At 41.4% G+C, this 22,360-nt stretch overlaps 1 protein-coding gene across 1 annotated transcript in view; it reads left to right on the forward strand.

Annotated features, from left to right (window-relative positions):
• The window catches only part of ak5 (adenylate kinase 5), a 156,440-nt gene that overhangs the window by 112,533 nt on the left and 21,547 nt on the right, over nucleotides 1-22,360 (forward strand). The window contains exons 8-10 of the mRNA XM_079569766.1: nucleotides 1,399-1,472; nucleotides 12,534-12,582; nucleotides 13,110-13,154. Of these exons, the coding sequence (XP_079425892.1) occupies nucleotides 1,399-1,472; nucleotides 12,534-12,582; nucleotides 13,110-13,154 (168 nt within the window). The remainder of the gene's footprint in view (nucleotides 1-1,398; nucleotides 1,473-12,533; nucleotides 12,583-13,109; nucleotides 13,155-22,360) is intronic.

Raw genomic sequence — 22,360 nt, forward strand, 5'->3', positions numbered from 1 at the left:
AGGATCTTTTTCCTCACGTCATCAGATTTTTTTTCCATCATTTTTTTGTTGGGTATTCAACTCATTTTTTAAAACGTTTTTGTCATTTTATTGTCATTTTTGTAATTTTTTTGTCATTTTTTTGTCAAATTTTTATCACATTTTGTTATTTTTTTGTCACATTTTGTCACATTTTTGCCATTTATTTGTCATTTTTTTGTCACATTTTTGTCATTTATTTGTCAAATTTGTATCACATTTTTGTCACATTTTTTTCATTTTTTTGTCAAATTTTTATCACATTTTTGTCACATTTTTTTCATTTTTTTGTCAAATTTTTGTTATTTTTTTGTCACATTTTGTCACATTTTTGTCATTTATTTGTCATTTTTTTGTCACATTTTTGTCATTTTTTGGTCAAATTTTTGTCATTTTTTCATCATTTTTTGTCAATTTCTTGTGACATTTTTGTGACATTTTTGCAAATTTTTCATCAATTTTTCATCACTTTTTTGTCACATTTTCATCATTGTTTTCGTCTCAGTTTTGTTGCTATTTTCACAGCTTTTTTTCCAGAAGCTTTTGGACTGGGGTAAAGCCAAACTGGAGAAAATGTGCTTGGTTCAGGTGGGAGTTAAGGAGTTAAAGTCCCTATCGAGTTTCTGCACTTAAACAGTGTTCATCATGGCACCATAGATTTGTTGTTTACTAAAAGTGAAAGCGAGTGCATTGTTTTTAGCGGAAGACGCTCCAACCAAACTTTGGGCTGCAAACTAACATCACTCTTGGTGATAAAGAAATGAAATGTCCACTTTAAAAGGTAAAGGCCAACCTAATGTGAAGTCAGCCTCTATTTAATCTCAAAATCCTTCATCCCGATGTTGTTCAGCCCTGGTGCGTTTGGAGCCTCGTAACCTCATTTTTTTTAATCAGGAAGGCAACGCGTTTCTCAACTTTGCAATCTGCCAAAGGGGGGAGTGTTATTCACGACCCATTTCGACCGGGAAAACGGGATGAAGGAGTGGGAGGAGAGGATGCGATGTGTCAGAAGTCGGCAGCAGATGGCAAAGCAACGCTGCCACTTGAAGATTTCGCCGAGAGCGGCTCAGGTGCAGGGTGAAAGTTACAGATGTGAGTGTTTATAAGTGAGACATATGCAGTAAGAGAGAGGAGTAATGAGAGGCCTGACGTATGGAAGCCCAGAGGAGGCAAACATCAACTGTGGAGTGCATTTGAAGCACATGTTCACTGACAGAGAGCGACACTTGTCTTCGAGATGTTTGAACAAATGGTTTCTGAGGATTGTACAGTTAATTAAAATAGCCTATGTAGGTTAATGTATAGAAAACCTTTCCTGAATTGCTTTGAATAAACTGATACTACTTTCTTCATGTTCATTTTGCCTCTCGTCTTTTTCAGGTCCCAGTGAGTTAGACCTGAGTTTGCTCGGAGAGTCCAGCAGTTCCACAGACATGGGCTGTAAATACGACCAGGTAAGACGGCTTTTCATTAGTTCAATGTGTATATGCTGGGATTATACATCAAAGATACATTTTAATATCTAGCTGTTGTAAAGTGCTATGAGAATAAACTTTGATCGATCTAAAAGGGATATTTCAGGATTTTTGACACAGGGCCTCATTTCCTAGTTATCCAGAGTGTTGCTGGTACCTGGAGATATATTTTTTGTGTGTAATTCATGCAGTTCTTATATTTGAAGAGTTTTGTGGCGCTAGGCTAATGCAAGGCTAGTGCATGTCTATGGCATCAGCTAGCTTGCATTAAAAACAGTCTGACCCGCTCCACAGAGCACCTGAGGCAAATCATTTCTAACACCAGACTAACCATATAAATGTCTGTGTCTATAGAATAATTTTTGGAATATAACTGACCTTGCATCAATGAATGATCGCATTTTGAGGGACTATTTTCTAGCAGATCACTCGGCCGCTTGGTAGCTTATGCAACCACGAAGCCGATGCTGCTCAAATATAAGGTATTTTAAAAGCAAAATGGTTAAAATTATTCTATCGACACAGACATTTACATCGTTAGTCTGGCGTTATAAGTGATTTGCCTCAGGTGCACTGTGGAGCGGGTCAGACTGTTTTTAATGCAGGCTAGCTGATACCATAGAAATGCGCTAGCCTTGCACTAGCCTAGCGCTACAAAACTCTTCAAATATAAGAACTGCATGAATTACAAAAAAAATATCTCCAGGTACCAGCAACACTCTGGATAACTAGGAAATGAGGCCCTATGTCAAAAATCCTGAAATATCCCTTTAATATAGAACCTGAAACCAAATAAACAAACAAGAACATTTCCACACCGGGATCAATAAAGCATCTTAAATTTGGCACGTTTCGGGTCATGCAGGTCTGAGTTAGCCTGGCTAATGCCAGACTAAAATCACAAGTGATATTTGACCACCAATTCATTTTCTCGTAGGAGAGGTGTGGTTTACGATTGTCCATAGTCGTTTATTGGGCGCTACGAATGTTTATCAAGCGTCTGCAGTAGCCACAGCCAATCGTACCATCGTATCCGATGACGTATGACGTACCCGCTGTAAACTTTCGAGCTAAACTATTTAAAACACGGCCTAAAACTTGATCAAAAAATAGCGACGTGTCTGCTGCTGTCATGTTTAATCCGTAAATAAAAGTTTTATTTTATCCGTAAATAAACTACAAGCTTCCATATTTCGAATAGCTCGTCATCGTCTTGCCGCCCCTCCTCGTTCTGTGATTGGTTCCCAAATCCATGCGAAAATTTCGGCCATGGTCCCCAGGCTGATGTGCAGTTCGAAATGATTTGAGCGCACACAGCAGCATGGCGTTAGCCAGGCTAGGTCTGAGTAGCCAGAATGTTGACTTTACTTTCAGAGTCTTGATTTATTATTTGGTGTTGATGACAAAAGACTGATAAAGCATAAAATTATGTGAAAACTCTTGACAAAGAAAAGAGAAAAATCCAACACTACAGTATAAAAAATGCAAACTGTATATTTTTCATTTGTTTCACTCAAGAAAGAGGTCTGATACTTCAAAACAGTTTTACTAATATTGAAGTAATACTGTGTGTAATGTTTTATAAAGCTGCTCTCTGCATTTAGTTGCTTTTTCCCCTCAGTATGAGTCTGAAGTCTGGCCTACACGGGTCCCTCTGTGTGGAGTTTGCATGTTCTCTTTGTGTCTGGGTGCGTTTACTTTGGGGATTGCATTTTCCAACATGAACAGAACGGCTCGTGAGAAGGGCTTTGCTCATCTATTGCTCCTGACAGGTTGCTCCGGTGACATTTAAGGAAGAGGCAGATGCAGAAGATAGATTTATGAATAGAGCGCTTTATTCAATGTTACTCAAATGGACCACTCTAAGGGAGATCACACACAGCAACACTATCCATAGATTAACAATCGCTACAGTAGCTGGTAAATTCATCTAACACAATGTGATGTACAAACGCCAGTGTTTTACATTTTAAAATCCACATTAGTTTGTTATGTAACGTAAAAAGGGAATCCCTGAAATCTTAGCAGTTTTCACTCCACAATCCCAACCCTATTACCACTGCATTTGCAAACAAAATAAACAAATGTTAATCACAAGAGAAGCCATTATGCAAAGTGTGACAGGCCATTTCTTGAATTTAAATATTTATGTCTGAAATGAACAGCCCTGTCTGCCCTCGACTAGCTTAAACTGGCACCAGCTTCACATAATTATCACTTGCAGCAAAATGCTAAAAGAATGTAAATTTATGGCTGTCATAAATGAGTTTGAGTTTTTGATCAGCAGATGTAAACAATGAGGCGCCATGAATTAGTGAATGAACTTTGGTGCTTCGATCAACAATGAGCACGAGTTAGAGGACGAGATGGAGAGGCTGATGGTTCTGCTGCTGCGGTCGAGACGGGACAGAGGAGGAGTGTGACGTGACCAAAAAAGAGACTGGATTTATGTTAAAACTAGTCTATTTGCCCCTGGTTGTGTTTTGTTCAGGGGAGATGCATCTCCCTTTTGGACCAGTGAAAAATAATTAGTTAGTTCTAAAGAAAACAAATGCAGTATAATTTTAAGATTATGCTCAAATTTGTACCCAGCTTATAGTTTCACTTACTTATTGGACATTGACAGGAAGTGACGTAGACAGAGGCAGACAATGTTAAACTGTTGCCGTGCCAACCATGTTATGTCAATAGGAAATGAGTCAAACTATTCACCTTATTCCGCCCCGCCCACTTTTGCCACTTTTTGCGTCGTCTCGGCACCTCGTTGTCCAGACACTTCCGGTCGAGCGCGAAGCCCGTTCATTTTAACGGAGAAAGAGGGAAAATATTCTCCGCTCAAATCTGCTGTTTAGTCGATTGATTTGTGTAAAATGTCCAATGTTCATTTGCACCAAGATGTCGACACTGCAGCGTTTCTCTGGGCGGCCTGAAAACGGCTTTGTTTTTGTGTAGTGACTGATTTTATGTGGACTTCTCCAGCCCCATGTTAAAGCAGTACTAAGTAACGTGTTTACCTTAATAAATCCTTTTCGTAGTCCCTGTGTGGGTAATACAAGTGTTTATGGGATGATTGGAGGGTCTTTCATCTCCCCCTGGTGTCTCTGACCAGAAAACCATGATTGCAACTTGACTGCCACCGGTCCTGAGAAAGCAATACACACTAATGAAATCACGAAGAAGAAGCTAACATGCTAACGGGCAAAGCTAACTGTGGGCTAACGTCACTTTAAACAGCATTTACAGCAAAGTTTGAGTGAAAAAAAATATTTCCATTGTATAATTGGATGCACAGTAACCCTCTCTCCCTTCGCCTTTCCTGTCGGCGTAGTATTTACTCTCCAAGACAATTAATAAGTTAAAAAATCGTAACTTTCTACTACACCTGCAGTTGCGCTTATGGCCTCTAGGGGAAGAGTTACTTAGTACTGCTTTAACACATAGGAGAAAAGGGGCGGGCACAATTTATGGCGGCGCCCACACGAACCTCCAGAGTAAGGTGAATACGGACCTTTAACCTCAACTATGTCACTTCCTAGAATAAAAAATAAAAATAACTTGAACACTGAAATAAAAAAATCTAAATATCTATAAATAGGTTACAAAAGGTCAAATAAATAATACATTTTCGGTTTGAAATTTGCAACTTTATTTTTGGGGATCTGGACATTTATTCTGAAATTTCTGTCAAAACACCAATTTATTGATATTACTCTTCAATACCTTCTACAGTTTTCACTGTAGTGGATCCAAATTACCAGTTACCAATGATCATACTAGCAACTTACTACAACCTTTATTTCTTGGATCTGGATATTTATTGTGAAATTTACGTCAAAATATGACGATTTATGGACGGCAAATTACTTGCCAACAGCAGAACAGTACAGTGCAATAAACATGTACATACACTACAAAAATATACGGTGTATTTAAAAAGTATTCAGAATACACCTACTCTGATTGGCCAGAGTAACAGAATACGTTACAAAATACATTTTCAGGCAAGTATTCGGTATTCTGTAGCAGTATTCTCCCCAACACTGGCTGTGTTTCCACATGTTCTCCACCTGTTTTCGCTCGTCGACTAGTTTCTGTAGAAATGGGTCGCAGTAGTTGTGGGCAGAGCTCACACTGACGCGCAACACAGGAATACACATTACTGAAGGAACAGGAAAAGTTTTGTGAGCGGCGATGAGAACATTGTGGATGAATGCTGCTGAAGATGGAGTTTATGGAATTATTCAGACATGCCAAGGCATATACTAGAGGAAAGAAGCAGCTAAAAGACGCTATGTGCTAATGCTATGCAAACACCTGCTTAAGTTGTGCTTACAGTGGCGAAATACTAAATACTATCACTTTTTATGGCTGGTGTACACGGTGCGATTTTGTTTTGTCAAAAACACGACATGGGGATTGTAAAATCGTGAGCCTACACTCGTCTCCACTGTGTGATTGTTCAAAGAGACCAAAGTTTATCATAGCAAATATCAGGCTACAGAAGGCGTGGAGGCTCACTCTGCGACTAGCTTTCCAAAATATCAGGTCGTCTTACGTCAGTCACAGCTCGCCTTTTAAATCTTTGTCCCTGTCTCACTGAGCGACCTTTGACCTGCGATTTTCAGCTACGACCTAAGATTTTAAGAACGCTACATCTCGTATGACCTGATTTTCTGGGGGCTGTCTTCCCTCCTCCTGTCTTATCTCAGAGGCCAGCAGTCTGTTCACGTCACATTAGTATCAATTCAGCTTTGCCCCAGGGCTGAGCTCGGTCCCAAAACTTGTACCTGGTTGACTTTGGCCTGGCCGTTGGAAACACTCGACTACACGGGTATAGACCTGGCTCTGGGCCACTGGGCAGGAAGTGGAAAAGTGGCATAAGAGCCTGGCTTGATCCTTTTTTAAACAGTAATCAGTTTACTCTGGAAATAAACTAATCAAAGACGTGACTCACTTTTAGAAGGTGTAATCAGTCAAGGGATTACTTTTATGGAGAAATCCCAACAACACTGCTCTCCACAAGCTGCTCTTACTCTGGTTGTAAACAGACTGACGGCGGTCCAGAACATGAGAAGGCACTTGTGAATTCAGTGGGAGTAAATGAGGGAACGTGACGTGACGCGGTGACAGTGACTTCCTGAGACGGAGCTGTTGCTTTGGTGCGACCCGGTCCCATTTTATTCATGTTGCTAAACTGTAAAGGCGCAGCAAACAACAGCTCACTCGCTATCTTCCAAAGGCCACAGCAAATATTTGTAAGCAGAATCAGATCATTATTATTATGTCCTGTAATTGTTGCCATTGTTTTGATTATGAGGAAAGAGCACAAACGCTTTAGAACGTGCACAGACAGTGTGATAAATATACCAGAACAATTCAACACCTTTCCTATTTTGGCACTTCGGAGCGTCGTATCCCGGTAAAGTGACAAAACATGCGTCAAACAGTCACTTTGGGTGGGAAGAGTTTAGACATGAGGTGAAGAAAAACAATCTGCGTCGAAGTTCAATGCTTGTTTTGATTTTTTTTTTGTAAGCTGCCTCTTACATTTGCACGTGTTTTCGTCCACGTGAATCGTCGTCTGACTCAGGGAACATTTGGTGGCGCCACATGTCGGTCCGCCCTCAGCACCTCCCACTCTCACAGCGTTCACAAAGCGCATCACAGCCAGGACACGGGCTTTTGCCGATCATTTATGTCACTGTGTGCTCCATCTATTCTCAGGCGACCTCAGCAATGCTATACAGAACATGTCAACTATTAATAGTCTCGCCTAAGGAAGTGTTTTCTTGTGTTATTTTATGTTATGTTTGGAAAAAAGTATGAAGGCTAAGGGTTCTAAAAGTGTGAGAAAAACTTAATGTACTTGATGATGGGTTTCACAACTCTTAGCTGTTATAATGGCACAATCCCAAGCTCTATTGTCTTCTTTCAACTATTTCTGGACTTGCACAAGCCACCATGTTTGTATGAGAATGATACAGCGTATTCTCTGATTGGTTACTCCTCCTGTTCCCTTCATTAATGAGTCATCATGGGTCGTTTCTTCTTCTACTACTGAAATGCTCAAAAGCTACTTTTCCACTGGCAGACACTACACAGCAAACAACTTTTCGACTGCTGAAGCCAGGGCCAAACCGGTCTGACCAAGTATACGTTTTGGCACCAACCTCTGGCTGTGGCCAAAGCGCTGAAACTTGACTAACATGACGTGAACAGACACTGGCCTCTGATTGGCCACACAGCCCTCACTATTAACAAGCTGGTCATACAACCTCAAACCGCTGTTCAAAAAGGGGATTTAGTCGATGTTAACAAACTTAAGCAGGTGTTATTTGCATGTTTCTTACCTTCACAGTTTGACTTTTAGCTGCTTCTTTCCTCTAGTATTTGCATTGGCACCTCTGAATGATTCCATAACCCCCACCAGAAGGCAGCATCTGTCCACATTTGTTCTCATCGTGGTTTACAAAACCTTTAATTTCGTGTAGTGGAGACAGAAGCCTGTACTGGCTCGATACGTGACAAGGTGAGGACATAAATCTTGGCGTGTGTGGTAGGGCCATGTTCAGTGAAGGTTTACCACAATGCATTCTGAAAAGCAGTGAGCATTGATCGTCCCTAGACGGGTCTATATAGACCACTATGCATTGCGAGGGCCGGAAGAGAACACCAAACACTACACACATGAATGAAAACAGCAGTTTGATTCACCTGTTGCATATTTTTCATTAATAAACTTGAATATACAGTAAATCGTAGGCAATAATCCAAGTTGTTTTCTTCATTCATCCAATGGCTCGATCTTGTGTGTCAAAACACAGATTATAACGTAGCATTTTTTGTGATCTGGCCACTCCAGACTTAACGCATTGAAGGAGGAAGTACTGGGATGGAGACACGTTATTCTCCAACCAGATCACCCTATGCGGGGTTGTGGGGGGTGAACATGTGCATTTGTTTTGTTTCGCGCTCACGCCAAGCGGGCCGATCCGCGCCGCCTCAAGGCGTGAACATTGTTTAGCTCACGATGGGGTAAATAAAGGTTTCAGTTTGACCTGAGAGGGCCTGTCATGCTTAAGAGAGAACACAAGGCAGCGCAATGTCAACTAGGAAATTAATGTGAGTGGTGCTCCCATGAGAGCACTCACCTCCTCTTGTGACGCCCCCTCACAAGTGGCGAAGGCGCAAAGCACATAGCGCCGCCACTCGGAAAATAATTCGCTAGGAGCCTGCGCCCCTCCGTGCACCGGCACAAGATCCGGCTCAATGTCTTTTGATTTTGGTCAGTCTGCGTTTCGTACAAGGGTCTGGACCTTCACAATTGAGCTTCGTTATCAGGAGGGAGGGGTGAACTCCTTTGAAACGACTGGATCTGATTTACGCTACGCATTCCAAGGCTTCAATTTTCATTTCTGGATATTTGGGAGCCGAGTGGATTGAAGAGCTTCCATTACTTTTGTATCCGCCGCCATTGCCAAACTACAACCAGCAAAAGCGGCGCAAATGCTTGACTCCACCTACAAGCCCCGCCTCCCCCGCTCGCTGAATGGTAGGTTGAAATTCAACCGATGTAATGCGGCCACTGAGATCAGACCCAGACGTAACATGTAGGGAAATTATAATTGACCTGCGTTTACGGATGGCTAAGGCCAGGCTATCGCAGACATACCGTACATTATTCTCTGAGTTTAGCGAACACTTATAGCAGATGTAGTCACTCACTCTGCTGGCGTTTCAGACTCGGGCCTCACTCCTTTCTCCTCACCACATGTGACAACACACAGTGAGGAGCAAGTTGTGGGCCACGTGTCTGAAACACTAGCAGAGTACTATACATGCCTTTCAGTCATGTGACTTTTGTTGTTATGGTGGCCATCTTGAATACCAAAGTAGAATTATACAGCACAACAACATGTAACAATATCTCTGCTCAGGATATAAAAGAAAGACAACTTTATGTACTCGAGAAGATAACAGTAAAAACACGGCCCCAGTTAGCATGCTACCAGTTTGCATTAAGCTACAACAGCTCAGCTCTGACCTCTCCAAGAGAAAGCCCTGAACCACAGGATCCAACATGTGACAGAGGTCAGAGCTGAGCTGTTGCTGTAGGCGCATTGAGTTGCCTTGTGTACGAAATGCGCGGTATAAATAAAGTTGCCTTGTCTTGCCTACTGTAGTATTTCCTCAGCGTTCATAGACGTGAGTCACACATGTGTTTATCATGTTGAAGCCATTGACGGTTGACTGAATCAACTATCTATGGTTGACATTTGCTAACTGGTAGCATGCTAGCATCTTGAGAAGCTTAAACACTGACTCAGACTGAGACACTGTTGACATGAAAAACTGTAAAAGTCACTGTTTCCTCTTTGATATGTTCATTTAGTCTCTTTAGTAAATCCTGCTGTAGCTCGACAGACAGAGATCCTACGTCTGTAACCTTTGCTGGCTATTTCACATCAACATGCGTCTCTGAGGCCGTGTTTTAACTGTTTAAATGTTTTAACCTCCTTAGCAATGATTACAAGTTCAAAAAAATGCTGCCGTCAATCATTTGTCTTTTATTTTCACCCTGAGTAGAGATATTGTTATATGTTGTAGTGCTGCATAATGCTATTTCGGTATTCAAAATGGCCGCCGGAACTATGCGTGATGTCATTGGAAGCACATCATGCGGGTCTATATGGTGAATGAGGGGTTAGGACTAGAGGCTGGACATTCGGACACAGCCACTGTTCAATTCTTACATAGACCTTACCTCATACTACAAAATGTCAACGGGAAACTACAGAGCTACCATGTTAAAAAAAAAAAAAACACCCACATACCCACTATGCCAGCAAACAAACTGAGCAACCAATTTTCCGTGTTGTGCTTGTGAATAACACCCTGATTATATTATCACCATGGAAACAGCCGACAATGAGTCAAAATACACTTTTTTATTTTATTTCTTAATCGATAGTCTGTCAGTTTGAGTCTCCGTGGCCCGGTTTAGCTCCAACGCAACGAGGCGAGAGTTTGCAAAGAAACCAGCTCGTCTTTCCCCTGTCGCTGCTGCGGTTTTGAACTCGGCGCTTTGATTTCGGAAGCTATAACTTCTGAAACGCCGCACAAAGGAGAAATGCTAATTAGGAGAGCTACTGGGAGAGACGTGGGTAAACTTTCTCGTGCGGAAAACGGAGGAGCAGACGATACAGTGTGTACTTGTCAGATTAGAGACAACTAGGGGTTTATTGTCTCTTCTAATTGAGAAAAGCCTCAGCTTCATTTTGGGGAAAAATGTACGTAGCAATTTTGAAAGCGGATTAAATAAAAAGAAAAAAAAGAGCCTCCCCAAAGACTTTCTCATTTCTACAAAAGCTTCATGAGTCAAATTTGATTTCTGTCTTGGCAAAACAACTATATCAAGTCACATTTTTTTAAGGACAAATTCTCTCTTTGTTCCCCAGATGATCGAATTAGGAACATGATGAACACAGTGCAGTTTGGGCAAATACAAAAGTGAGAGGAAATGAATTGATTTTCTTCCAGTTCATTTTTGTGCATCATTTTTTTCTACCAACCGTTCAGTGTGTTCTCTGCTGAAGTTCCATATTAAAATATCATCAAAGCATAGATAGTTGTCTGAGGTTTTTATTTCCTAAAAGTAACTCACAGAGGTGGGAGACTTGAGCCATTTTCGGGACTTGAGGCCAATGACTCTCAATGACTTGCTGTGACTTTATCGAAAGATCAGGATTCATTTTATCTTTGTTTACATTTGGTAATTAGCCACATGCTTCTTCTGCTTCCTGACGAAGCGCGTTTAATCTAAACAGCGCAAAAAGGCAGGAGGAAATGCATGTTTCTTTGGATGCATTAAAAGTTTTCTACAGTGAGTGAAGAGGTGACATTTATTAAGAACAGGAAAATGTTTGAAACAATGGACTGTACCTACAGCGCAGACAGGAGCCTCCAGAACGATGATGCGTAAGAGCTGGATTAAAGACAGAAATCCTAGGGCGGTTCGGTATTTTAAGGCCTTCTCACGAAAGTTACAACATTTAGAGGTTATTTTCCACAGCCACACAGAGCCCAGTGACAGTTCATGCAAACGGTGCATGTGTGTGTCATGTGATCTGCGGCGATCTTGCTGTGCATTTGCAAAGTGTGTTTCTGAGTTCTTATTGAGGGGTGATCGGTTTGTTAACATAAGAGTAACTACATGTACATGTGCTTCAAAGTTACATCAGGTTACAAGAAGGCAGATCAAATTAATCCAGAAAACATCAATATTGATTAAATATGTTCAAAGTGTGTTTGTTTGAGTGAGTGGTCGGAGGGGCCAATGGCTCAGATTGGCAGCCTCGCTTCTGTCAGTCGACCCCAGACGGCTGTAGCGACAATAGTAGCTTCACCACCACAGAGTATGGAGAGAAAGAATAATGACGACAGCGTTTTGAGAAACTTGGTAACACAGGCTTGAACAGCGAAGTACAATTGTAAATCATCGTCATCATGTTACATGCATCGTTTGCCCCTTTCTGTTTCCTGAGCCTCTTGTGACGTTACCACTGTGCTGCAGGTGTGGGGGACTATGGGTCTTTGAATCTGTGGATTTGTAGGTCTCAAATGCCGATCAAAGACCTTTGACATGCATGAATGTAATGCACATCAATGTGAAAGTATTTTAAGTATTCAGTATACAAAACTCTGATTGGACAAAGTAAAATGCATTTTAAGGCAAGCATTTTGTATTCTGTAACTTAATACAATTTCAATGTACAGTATTCTCCCCTATTGACAGCAACTGAACATTTGGGCAGTTTTTCTCCACTATTCCTCCTTTTAAACTGTATCACAAACATAAATCAAATTACAGCTCTTCAAATCAATCAAAGTTTATTTCTAGAGCACTTTACAGGAGACCAACGTGCTTTATATAAAAACACAAGCAAAAACATCAACATCGAATGACATGAAATATAAAAATAAACAAATGTCTATGTCTACATACGTTTGTAACTTTCTGAACAAATGTGTTTTTCACAGATGGAGGAGGAGGAAGACGAGACGTGCTACGCCGAAGGCACCACAGACAGTGAGTTTCATAGATATCCACCTTTAAATCGTGTTATTGATGTGCATGGATTGGTCTGAACAACAGCCTTCGTCCCTCACCGAGTCCTCTTTCTTCTCTGCACTGGGCGTTTTCTGCAAATGCCAGTGAGTCAAACACAGTCAGCCGATTAGTAGAAATCTTTGAGACATGCTGTTAGTGATGATTATCTTGTCAATTGTTTTTTTGCTCTGAACAAAGGACTGCCTGAAGCTTCACAAACCTGCGAGGCGCCTCATTGTTCTGACTAAATTAGAGCGTCGGTTCTGAGCAGTGTTTTACAGAAATACAAGGAAAACAAACCTCTCACAGCAACTAATGTTTAGTCACAAAAGCATACATATTTACTGTGGTCGTAAAGAGATGAAAACTCTGAGGTTTGTCGTGTCGGTGACTTGCTCTAGTCCTTGTTTCATTTCAGTTTGGTTTACTTTCCTAGTTAAGAACCCATCATTTGTTATATTTTTGGTCCAGGTTTAATATAACATTTACTTTTGTGTGTTTTCCAGGTTACTGCACAGAACAGAAGAAACCAAAGGTGGTCTTCCTCATGGGTACGTCACACACACATGGCGAATTCATAGGTCTCGACAATGGAGGAAGTTTTGATCACTGAAATGATCAAAAGAACTACAGTGAAGTGCATAGGTTTGCATTCATATTCATTTGTTGTCACCTGCCTTACTACTGCCCTAACATAAAAAGAGGCCATATTTTATTATCTTTAACAAGGAACCACTCACCCCTTCACACTCATTCAGGCCAACAATTGACCACCATTTTTCCATACTGAGGTATGTTCTTACCTGGGCTTAGACGAGTTGATGCGTACCTGTCAGGTCTCTAGGAGCACTTCGACGTCCAGTGAAGATATTACAGTGCAGACGTCAAAGTGCTCCTCTCTCTCCTTCTCCTGAGAAGCACATGAGGGAGGGGCTGGGCTCATGGGGCCTTTTCAGGGAGTATACAGCGGCCAATTGTCGTTGCACCTTGTCACTGCTGCAGTGACTGTATTCTCTTGGTCGTTTCTGTCAAATCTGTTGGCCCTCTGGGGGCCCCTGCTGGCTTGGGGGCAGCTGCCTGCCTTGCCTAATGGCAAGCTACGCCTCTGCCCGCACACACACTTTTCCTTCTCATGGCTCTTGTTTTGACTCAGCCGTGTTATCAGTGACACGCTCAGTTCATTTACATCACTGATAAAGGTTAATGAGTCCTCACTCCACTACCGACTCCAGACTCTGTCCCCACACGTTTTCTACTTGATACACGATACGCGGCTTTGAGGAGACGGCAACGGCAAATAAAAGACCCATGTATCTGATTTTTGTAAAGTTTAAGAGTTTAGTGCTCTTTAAGTATAGTCTTTTTAGAAACAGGGAATGTTTACAAGTTCAAGGATTTAAAAAGCATTTTAAAGACAAACAAAAAATCTCAGTTTTTGACTTTAATTAGACCGATAATCACGGGCGGCACGGTAGTACAGCGGTTAGCGTTCGTGCTTCACAGCTAGAAGGTCTGGGTTCGATTCCCATCTGGTCAGGGCCTTTTTGTGTGGAGTTTGCATGTTCTTCCCGTGTCTGCGTAGGTTTCCTCCGGGTGCTCTGGTTTCCCCTACCACTAAAAACATGTACAATAGGTGAATCCTCCAGCCAGGTGTTTCTGACCACCAGCCTGGCTGCACATCATGGAGATGGGTCTCCGAGCGCTGGCCCACGCTGGCAGCTCACTGCTCCTACAGGTCGCCCCGGCGGCATTGAGGATGGGTCATTCCCCTTAAAGTATGCCTTAACCTTAACCTTATTCAGGAATAGTTGTAAAATGTCGTCAATCAAAAATGTCAAATCGTGACATCCGTAATGTGTCGACAGTGACAGACGGTTGACATTAGGTTGAACACAGATGCTAAAGCGTCACCTTTATCCTTATCTAAAGATGATTCATAAGCTCATAGTTCGCCTCCACTGACCTTTCTGCTGTGACTTTTGGACCCTGGTATTTAGACGCCACATTTACACTCTAACTAATAACCCTCTCTCGCTGCTGCTTTGACCTGGTGAAAAATGCCGGGTCCGTGCTGTTCTTAGGTGACCCTGGCTTTGAATGACGGAGCTGCAGCTGGTGCACTCACCTGACTAATATCCGCCTGATATCATGTCAGAAACGTGAGGCTCAGAGGCTGCTCTCAAGGATGAGGACATTGGGTCTCGTCTGTTGTTGTTAGATGTATCTCAGATGTTTGATACTGAAGTGTATAGTCATACGCTTCAGACATCCATTCACTCTCACAGTTAATAAAAGCTTGGTGGCTTTTTCATGTTGTGGTAAGAGACAGGAGACAAATGCTTTTTGCTTTTAACCATGCATTTTCCTTGGTCAAAACGTCGTATTATGCTCATTTGGGCAGTTTTAAATCCTAATAAATCGTTGTGCTTTTGCTGTAACTTCTACTTCTACTATATTGAGGCAAGAATGTATAACTATAAAGAATATCACTGAAGACCGTTTTGTGCCACAAAAGTATTCTCTCGTTTTAAAAGTATATATTTACATACAGTACCAGTCAAACATTTTTTATGTATTGGTTTTTCTTTAATTTCAAGTTTACTTTGTAGATTCTCACTGAAGACATTAATTTCAAGAAACACATATGGAATTATGGGGGAAAAAACTAGACAACGTGCTCAGGAAGTCAATAACAACATGTGTTTTTTGGGGGGAAGGTGCTCTTTGGTGTTTGGGGAACTAAAACCAAGTCATTCTCATTTCACATTTTAAAAGCCTTTATTGTGTGGGGTTGATGAATCTTAAAATCTTTTAAACATGTTGCTTGTTTCTTCCACACAGATTGGCTCCAACAAGCCTTTGTAAAGAAGGAATTATGCTTAAACAAAAAAGGTTTACTTCAATTCTTCCAAACCTTTTGCTTTGATTACTGCTTTGTACACTTAATGTTCTCAACTCAGGCCAAAGCACTAAGGAACCAGTCGCCCATTCACTCTCATTCATACACCACTGTGCGTAGACAGTGGAGAGGCTAAACATATCTCAGTATGTAAACACGGTGGCCTGTTCCTTTAATCCTTTTTAATCAGTAGCATTTTTTGAGTGAACTTTGGCGTCATCATCAGCACAATGGACATACTGGAACAATCTGTGCCGTTGCCGTCTCCCTGGCCACAAACTGCTCTGAACTTATGCAAAAACATGTTGACCCATTCCTGCATCTCGACAGTCTGTCTTTAATTAGGCCGGTGTCCCAGAACATGCTCTTCCAGTGTGACACGACAGCTCGCAGCTTGTTAGCGTTTGACCTTTCGCCAGTAGCTTAAAAGTCACCTGCACGACTTTGACTTGACTTATATAAGACCAACCGCAATGGAAAGAAGAAGGAACGATGCTAAGGGCAGAGCTGCCAGTGAATGAGAGGCCGAGGGGAAGACCAAAGAGAAGCTCGGAGCCAAGAGGAAGCAGAGGATTCACTGTTTGCACTTTTGAAGGAACAGGCTATACTGAAGAAACTATATTGATATTCCACACCAGAACATTATGCACTGTACCTGTAGCTTGTGCTTTCTCCAAACTAAAAGATTCCTCCCTCTGAAAGTGATTTTTCTCAATTTGTGGAAGCGACAGGCTCGACTCAGACGCATTTTCCACTTACCCTGATTTATATCTTCCATAAAAGCATGTCCCGCAGACAGTGGTGATAATGACATTAAGTCGCAAATGGGATTTGAACATGAAATTGCTCTCAGGATTTTTTTCCTGAATGTTCCTCTGGCCTCTTTGACTTGTTTCATCTTCATCCTTACCTGCACTTCGTGAGCTAGCCTAGCGCTGATTGAAGTGCGTCATGGCGGATGTTTGACATATGGGCTGGGGGAAAGTCTAGTGGTTTCAAAGCAAACACTCCTCGAGCCGGATCCGAAAGGGAACAGACAGCAGATGGTTGGATGATATAACGAGATCCATCGTGCTCAAAATTTAGCGTGCTTCAAAGGACAGGAGAGTCTAAGTTTAGCGGTGGTTGTCATGTGCCAAAAGTGGATTTAACCAACTGTTCTGAGCTGGGGCTGCTGCAGTTATTCAGGTCCAGCATATTCCAAGATGACAAAGCCAGGATTCATCGGGCTCATGTTGAAATGAAAGAGTGGTTCAGGGAGTATGAGATGGAAAAGCCACCATAGAGTCCAGATCTTATTGAGAGTCATTGAGAGTCTTTGGGATGTGCTGGAGAAGGATTTGCGCAGTGGTCACACTCTCCCGTCATCAAAGCAATACAAGTGATACTTCAGGGTTTTTGACATTGGGACTAATTTCCTACTTATTATTATTTATTTATTTTTCTAATCCTAGTCCTTATATTTGAAGAGTTTAGCGGTGCTAGGCTAGTGCTAGGCTAGTGCATGTCTATGGTAACTAGTAGCCTGCATTAAAAACCTCTTCAAAATCATGGGGTCGTCCTCCAAACGTTGCCATATCTGATTTGTAGAAAGCTCCTTTGTGAATTCCACGTGTAGTAATGCCGGCAGCAGGTAAACAAACTACTGTAGATCCGGTAACAGAGCAGATCACTCCGCCGCTGCGTAGCTTACAACCAGGAAGCTGATGCTGCTCAAATATAACTTATTTTAAATACAAAAGGGTTACATTTAAAACATTATTCAGTCAACACAGACATTTATATGGGTAGTCTGGTGTTACAAGTGATTTGCCTCAGGTGCACTGTGCTTGGGTCAGACTGTTTTTAATGCAGGCTACCATAGACATGCACTAGCCTAGCACTAGCCTAGCACCAACTCTTTAAATATGCGGTAAGAACTGCATGAATTAAAATCTCCAGAAATCAACAACACTCTGGATAACTAGGAAATGACGATCAAATATCCTGAAATACCCCGAAAGTCCTTCTTAGTTTTCAAAATGAGGAGAGCAGGAACAGAATTTTCAAAAGTAAATGATGAAGCTCCGCCCCCTCCCTCCTGATTGGACCTGACAGGCCGGTTCACAGGAAAAGCTCGTCTCATTGGTCTTATTCGTCGCAGGAGGATACTGGACTCTGATTAGTTGCTGAGATCCGGGAAGGAGGGACATTATAATAAATAATATTTACACATTATTTTCTTTACTTTACATCCAAATTTTGCACATATTATAATATTTGCAAAACACATTTAGACTTCCAGAGTATCACTCGACTCATTTTGCTGCATACGTTAATCAAAAAATACAGAAATTATGGTCCAGGTCACATCCAGCTGCAGTTTTGGAAATTGTACACGATTATTTACTGAAGTTTTCTGTAGTTTCCTTTTGCTTTTGAATTTTGAAATTTCCCTTCGAATGTTTGCTAATGTTAAAGGGGCTTATACAGAGTTTAAAAATGTTGAAACTAAGAATTTTCCTCCCTAATTTTCCTTCCAGCCATGTCCTAATGTGTAGAATGAGCTCAGACCTGCTCACCACAACTGTCACACATCTAGTGTCTTTACGAAAAGAAATATGGACAGATATTTTGCCGTTTGTGGCATTGAGAATGTAGCAGTTATGCATTAAAATGGCATTAAAGGGGCTTGATGCAAGTTAGTCATTTTATACTCACTATTGCCACCTCAGGTCTTACGCGTAACTGCACCTTCTATATTAAGCTTGTGCATGACGGCACTTCGGACCCGAATTAACACCCTTTAAAAAGCACTAAACTCGACTTGCTGCCGCCTGTATACACCCTGATACAAGATCTTGGGTGTTTGCGGTGACTTTTTGGGGAATTATTGTTCTAAAATGTCTATCATTACTTACAGTGTCTATCAGAGCAGACGGCCACATAGACTGCCCCCCTGCATTGTGTGTTTGTGAGAGACTTTGGGAAACTATGGGGAAGGTTGACGCCGTCTGGACTGCCTTCTAGTGTAAGCAGTTGACTATATCTGACACCAGTTGCGTTCGAGCATTTGGGTAGGACAATGATGTTGCTCCACTGCTGCTGCTAAGGAAACCCACCTGAGACTTTATTATGTGTTGTAGCTTTATCTCCTTGCATTGGAGGAGACTGGTGTGAATTGCTCCAAACCTTTAGATCAGTGAACGCTCTGAGCTCCTGTCGTCCCAAGCTTGCGCCGCAGCACCTTGTACTCCCATTTCGGTGCCAACTTAGCTTCAGGGATGAGAGGAAATGGGGCGTTCTCAAGCAGAAAAGATATCAGATCATGCTTAAGACGTTAGCTCCTTAGTTCAAACATTTATTCGGGACAATTACACGTTTAAACACAGTGAAATTAGCGGAAATCACAGAAGGACGATCCCCCTCTCTCCGAGCGAAGTGTGAATGCAGATGAATGTTTAGCAGTTTTATTACCGCGCTGCAGGCTGGTTATGAGCGGCGCGCTGAGCTAATGTGCAATAAGCCACCTGCAGACTGGAGATATTGCCTCCGTCTCTGGAGTTTAACCGTCACAACACGATGAATAAAACTAAAGGGAATGGCAGCGCGGCTTTGATTCACTTTGCGCGGTGAGCCGGGGCTGTTATTATCGTGCGTCTGCGGTGATTGTACAGAGACTGCGGGGGGGGGGGATTGTTGGACGGGAAATGGAGCGATGGAGCTTATGTCGTGGTGCGCGGCTGGAAATTGGCCATTTTAGCGGTGTTTGACGATCGCCTGGACTGTCAAGACTATTTTTTTCTATTCTATACATAGAGGTCCTCGTGTAATAGTGTCGTGTCTTAGAGCAGTGGTTCTCAACCTTTTAGAGCCGCGACCCCCATGGTAACAGTTAATTAGGATCGTGACCCCCACCCGTGTCAGACCATGGGAAAAACAGGGACATTAACCCCTTGACTCCCACCTGAACCGAGCACATTTTCTCCAGTTTGGCTTTACCCCAGTCCAAAAGCTTCCGGAAAAAAAGGTGTGAAAATAGCGACAGAACTGAGACGAAAACAATGATGGAAATGTGACAAAAAAGTGAGAAAACATTGACAAAAAAGTGATGAAAAATTTATGAAAAAGTGGCAAAAATGTCACAAGAAATTGTCAAAAAAATGACGAAAAAATGACAAAAATGTGACAAAAATGTGACAAAAAATGACAAAAATGTGACAAAATGTGAAAAAAAAATGACAAAAGTGTGATAAAAATTTAACAAAAAATTACAAAAATGTGACAAAAAAATCCTCTCGGTTCAGGCGGGAGTTAAGAAAAATTTGTCTCGCGACCCCCGAGTGGGTCCCGACCCCCAGGTTGAGAACCCCTGTCTTAGAGGTAGGATTCCTGGTGACACTTTAGATGACAGTTTCATGTGTAGCTACAGGGAACAAGAAAGCAATTGCATTAGTATTAAAGCGCAACATTTCATAAAGGTGAACAAAGTGTGACAAAGGATACAATGAACGTATACTGTAGCTGCAGCAGCCACGGATCAGCACTTTCCGTTGTACTGACACTTCCCATAGAGCGAGAAGTTCGATCACTAAGTAGAGAACGAAGAGAAATGTTTGCTGCTGTAATCTGATGCATGATAATAGATTGATTTGTGTAATATGTAGCCAATATATTTACTCAAGTAAGAGTAACGTCACTTCTCAATAATTTTACTCAAGTACAAGAAGTCGTGACCAAAATAATTACTCTACACAAAAAAAAATACTTGGAGAAAATGTTATTTGAGTACTGTGAGTAACTGTTTGAGCAAAAAAAGTCTAATCTATTTTCAAAGGTGCAATAAATTGGGTGAAACTAAACATAAAATCATGTGGAAATGGTGATGTTTACAAAGAAAATTCCCAGAAAATGCAGAAAAAGATCATCTTTTGAAAGAGTAAGGTGCACGAGACGATCTACATCTTTTTATTTATTTATTTTTTTTTTTTTTTATTAAGTGATGAGTATATAAGATACAAAGTGCACAATTACACAAGTGATAAGGACACAGGACACAACAGAAGAGAAAGATGGGATACACATGGGGAGGAAGGATTACGTGATTGGATGGAAAAGTAAAACAGAACTAAATTAAAGGGATATAATCCTGTGTGATCATACGTCGTCATTACATTGACACTCCGAGACCCACAGCCCCCCACAACCCCAACCCGTTCGTCCGTCCTCCTCCCCCCGCCCCCCCCTCACCTTGAAGGCCCGGGCCACCCCCCAACATCGGAGACAATCTACATCTATTTAGTCGATCAAACTGAAACATTTTCCAATTAAAATATTTACTCACAGTGGAAAAAGTAGCTATACAGTACTTCATTATAATTTTACTCAACAAGTAAAAAGTACTGTATGTTAAAACTACTAATAACTAACTAATGTGCAAATACATGAGGCACTATGTACACCTTTATGTACACCTTTATGTACACTTTTATGTACACCTGTGACAGATGGTAGAGCGGGTCGTCTCATGATCAGAAGTCAGGGGTTCGAATCCCGCCTCCTGAAGGTGCACACTGTTGTTGTGTCCTTGGGCAAAGACACTTGAGTGAATGGGTGACTGGTTCCTTACTGAAAAGCACTTTGAGCGCCTAATGTAGGTGGAAAAGTGCGGTATAAGTTGAGACCATTTACCATTGCACCTTGTACTTCTTGTTACACGTACACACCTACCTACCACCTGGCCTATTCCTTTAAGTCGAGTTTTTGATCCGTGCTTTACTACTTTACTTTTACAATACTACATTTGAAAGATAATACTTTCTACTCCACAACATTTATATAAAGGCTCCAAAGAAAAAAGTAAATTTGTCCTTGTGTCTCCAGGAACAATTTGCCTGAGCAACTTTCATAGGAGTAATATTTGACCGGCAGCATCTGTACTTTTCGTCACCGTGCTGAAATGGAGCACTTTGACCCTCTCCGCCGTCATGCTTTGTGAGAGACTGAATAGTGCATGAAATTGCAAAGCGCCTTCGAGTGTCTTCAAGCACATTCTTATATTTTCATAACTCTTCTTGTCCGACTGTGTGGTTTAATATCTGGTGTTCAAGGCCACAGTGGAGCTTATTCAATGCTAGCATTCATTTCTAGCTTCAATATAGAAACATGAAAGGAGACTTTTCACATGCAAAGTGATCAACAGCACATTCCAGCGCTGTCTGACCGTGAGAGGACGACGGCAATAAGAAAAACGGACTCTGTATTGAACACTCGCCCCACTGTTGCCTTTGTTTGAGTCCTGAGCCCGGTGAGGCCTTTCTGTGCGGAGTTTGTGCATTCTTGTGTCACGGCTAGGGCTGACACGGGATGAAAATTTTACCTCACGGTTATTGTGACCAAAATTATCACGGTTTTCGGTATTATCGCTGTATTTTTTTTTTTTAATGTGTGTTAATATGTTCAGAAAGCTAAGTAGGTCCTGCATAAACTGAAATAGTTTCAAAAAAGTTTAACAGTGCTTATTACATTAAAAAAAAAAATACAAAAAAAAGACATTAAACAAGACTGTGCTTCTTGTAATATAATTGAAGTGTAAGTTGACACTGTTGTAGTGGTTGCATATATGTTTACTGAGTACATCTCACGGTGTCGTCAACCATATAAAGGAGCATGTACCTCATTGTAATTTCTACTATTGGTCTCAATAAAAATATTTGAAAAAAAAAAAAGATGAAAAAAATACAGACAAAGCCTTATCAAAAGTGCAACTTTTCACATCAAAGTAAAGGAACTAGAAGATAAGCTAAAGATAAACCGTCTATATCAGGAAAATTGTCCTCGGTTTGTGTCCTTCCAGTGAGCTTTCGCTTTGCAGATTTG

This window comes from Gobius niger (assembly GCF_951799975.1).
Source record: "Gobius niger genome assembly, chromosome: 13".
Taxonomy (NCBI): domain Eukaryota; kingdom Metazoa; phylum Chordata; class Actinopteri; order Gobiiformes; family Gobiidae; genus Gobius; species Gobius niger.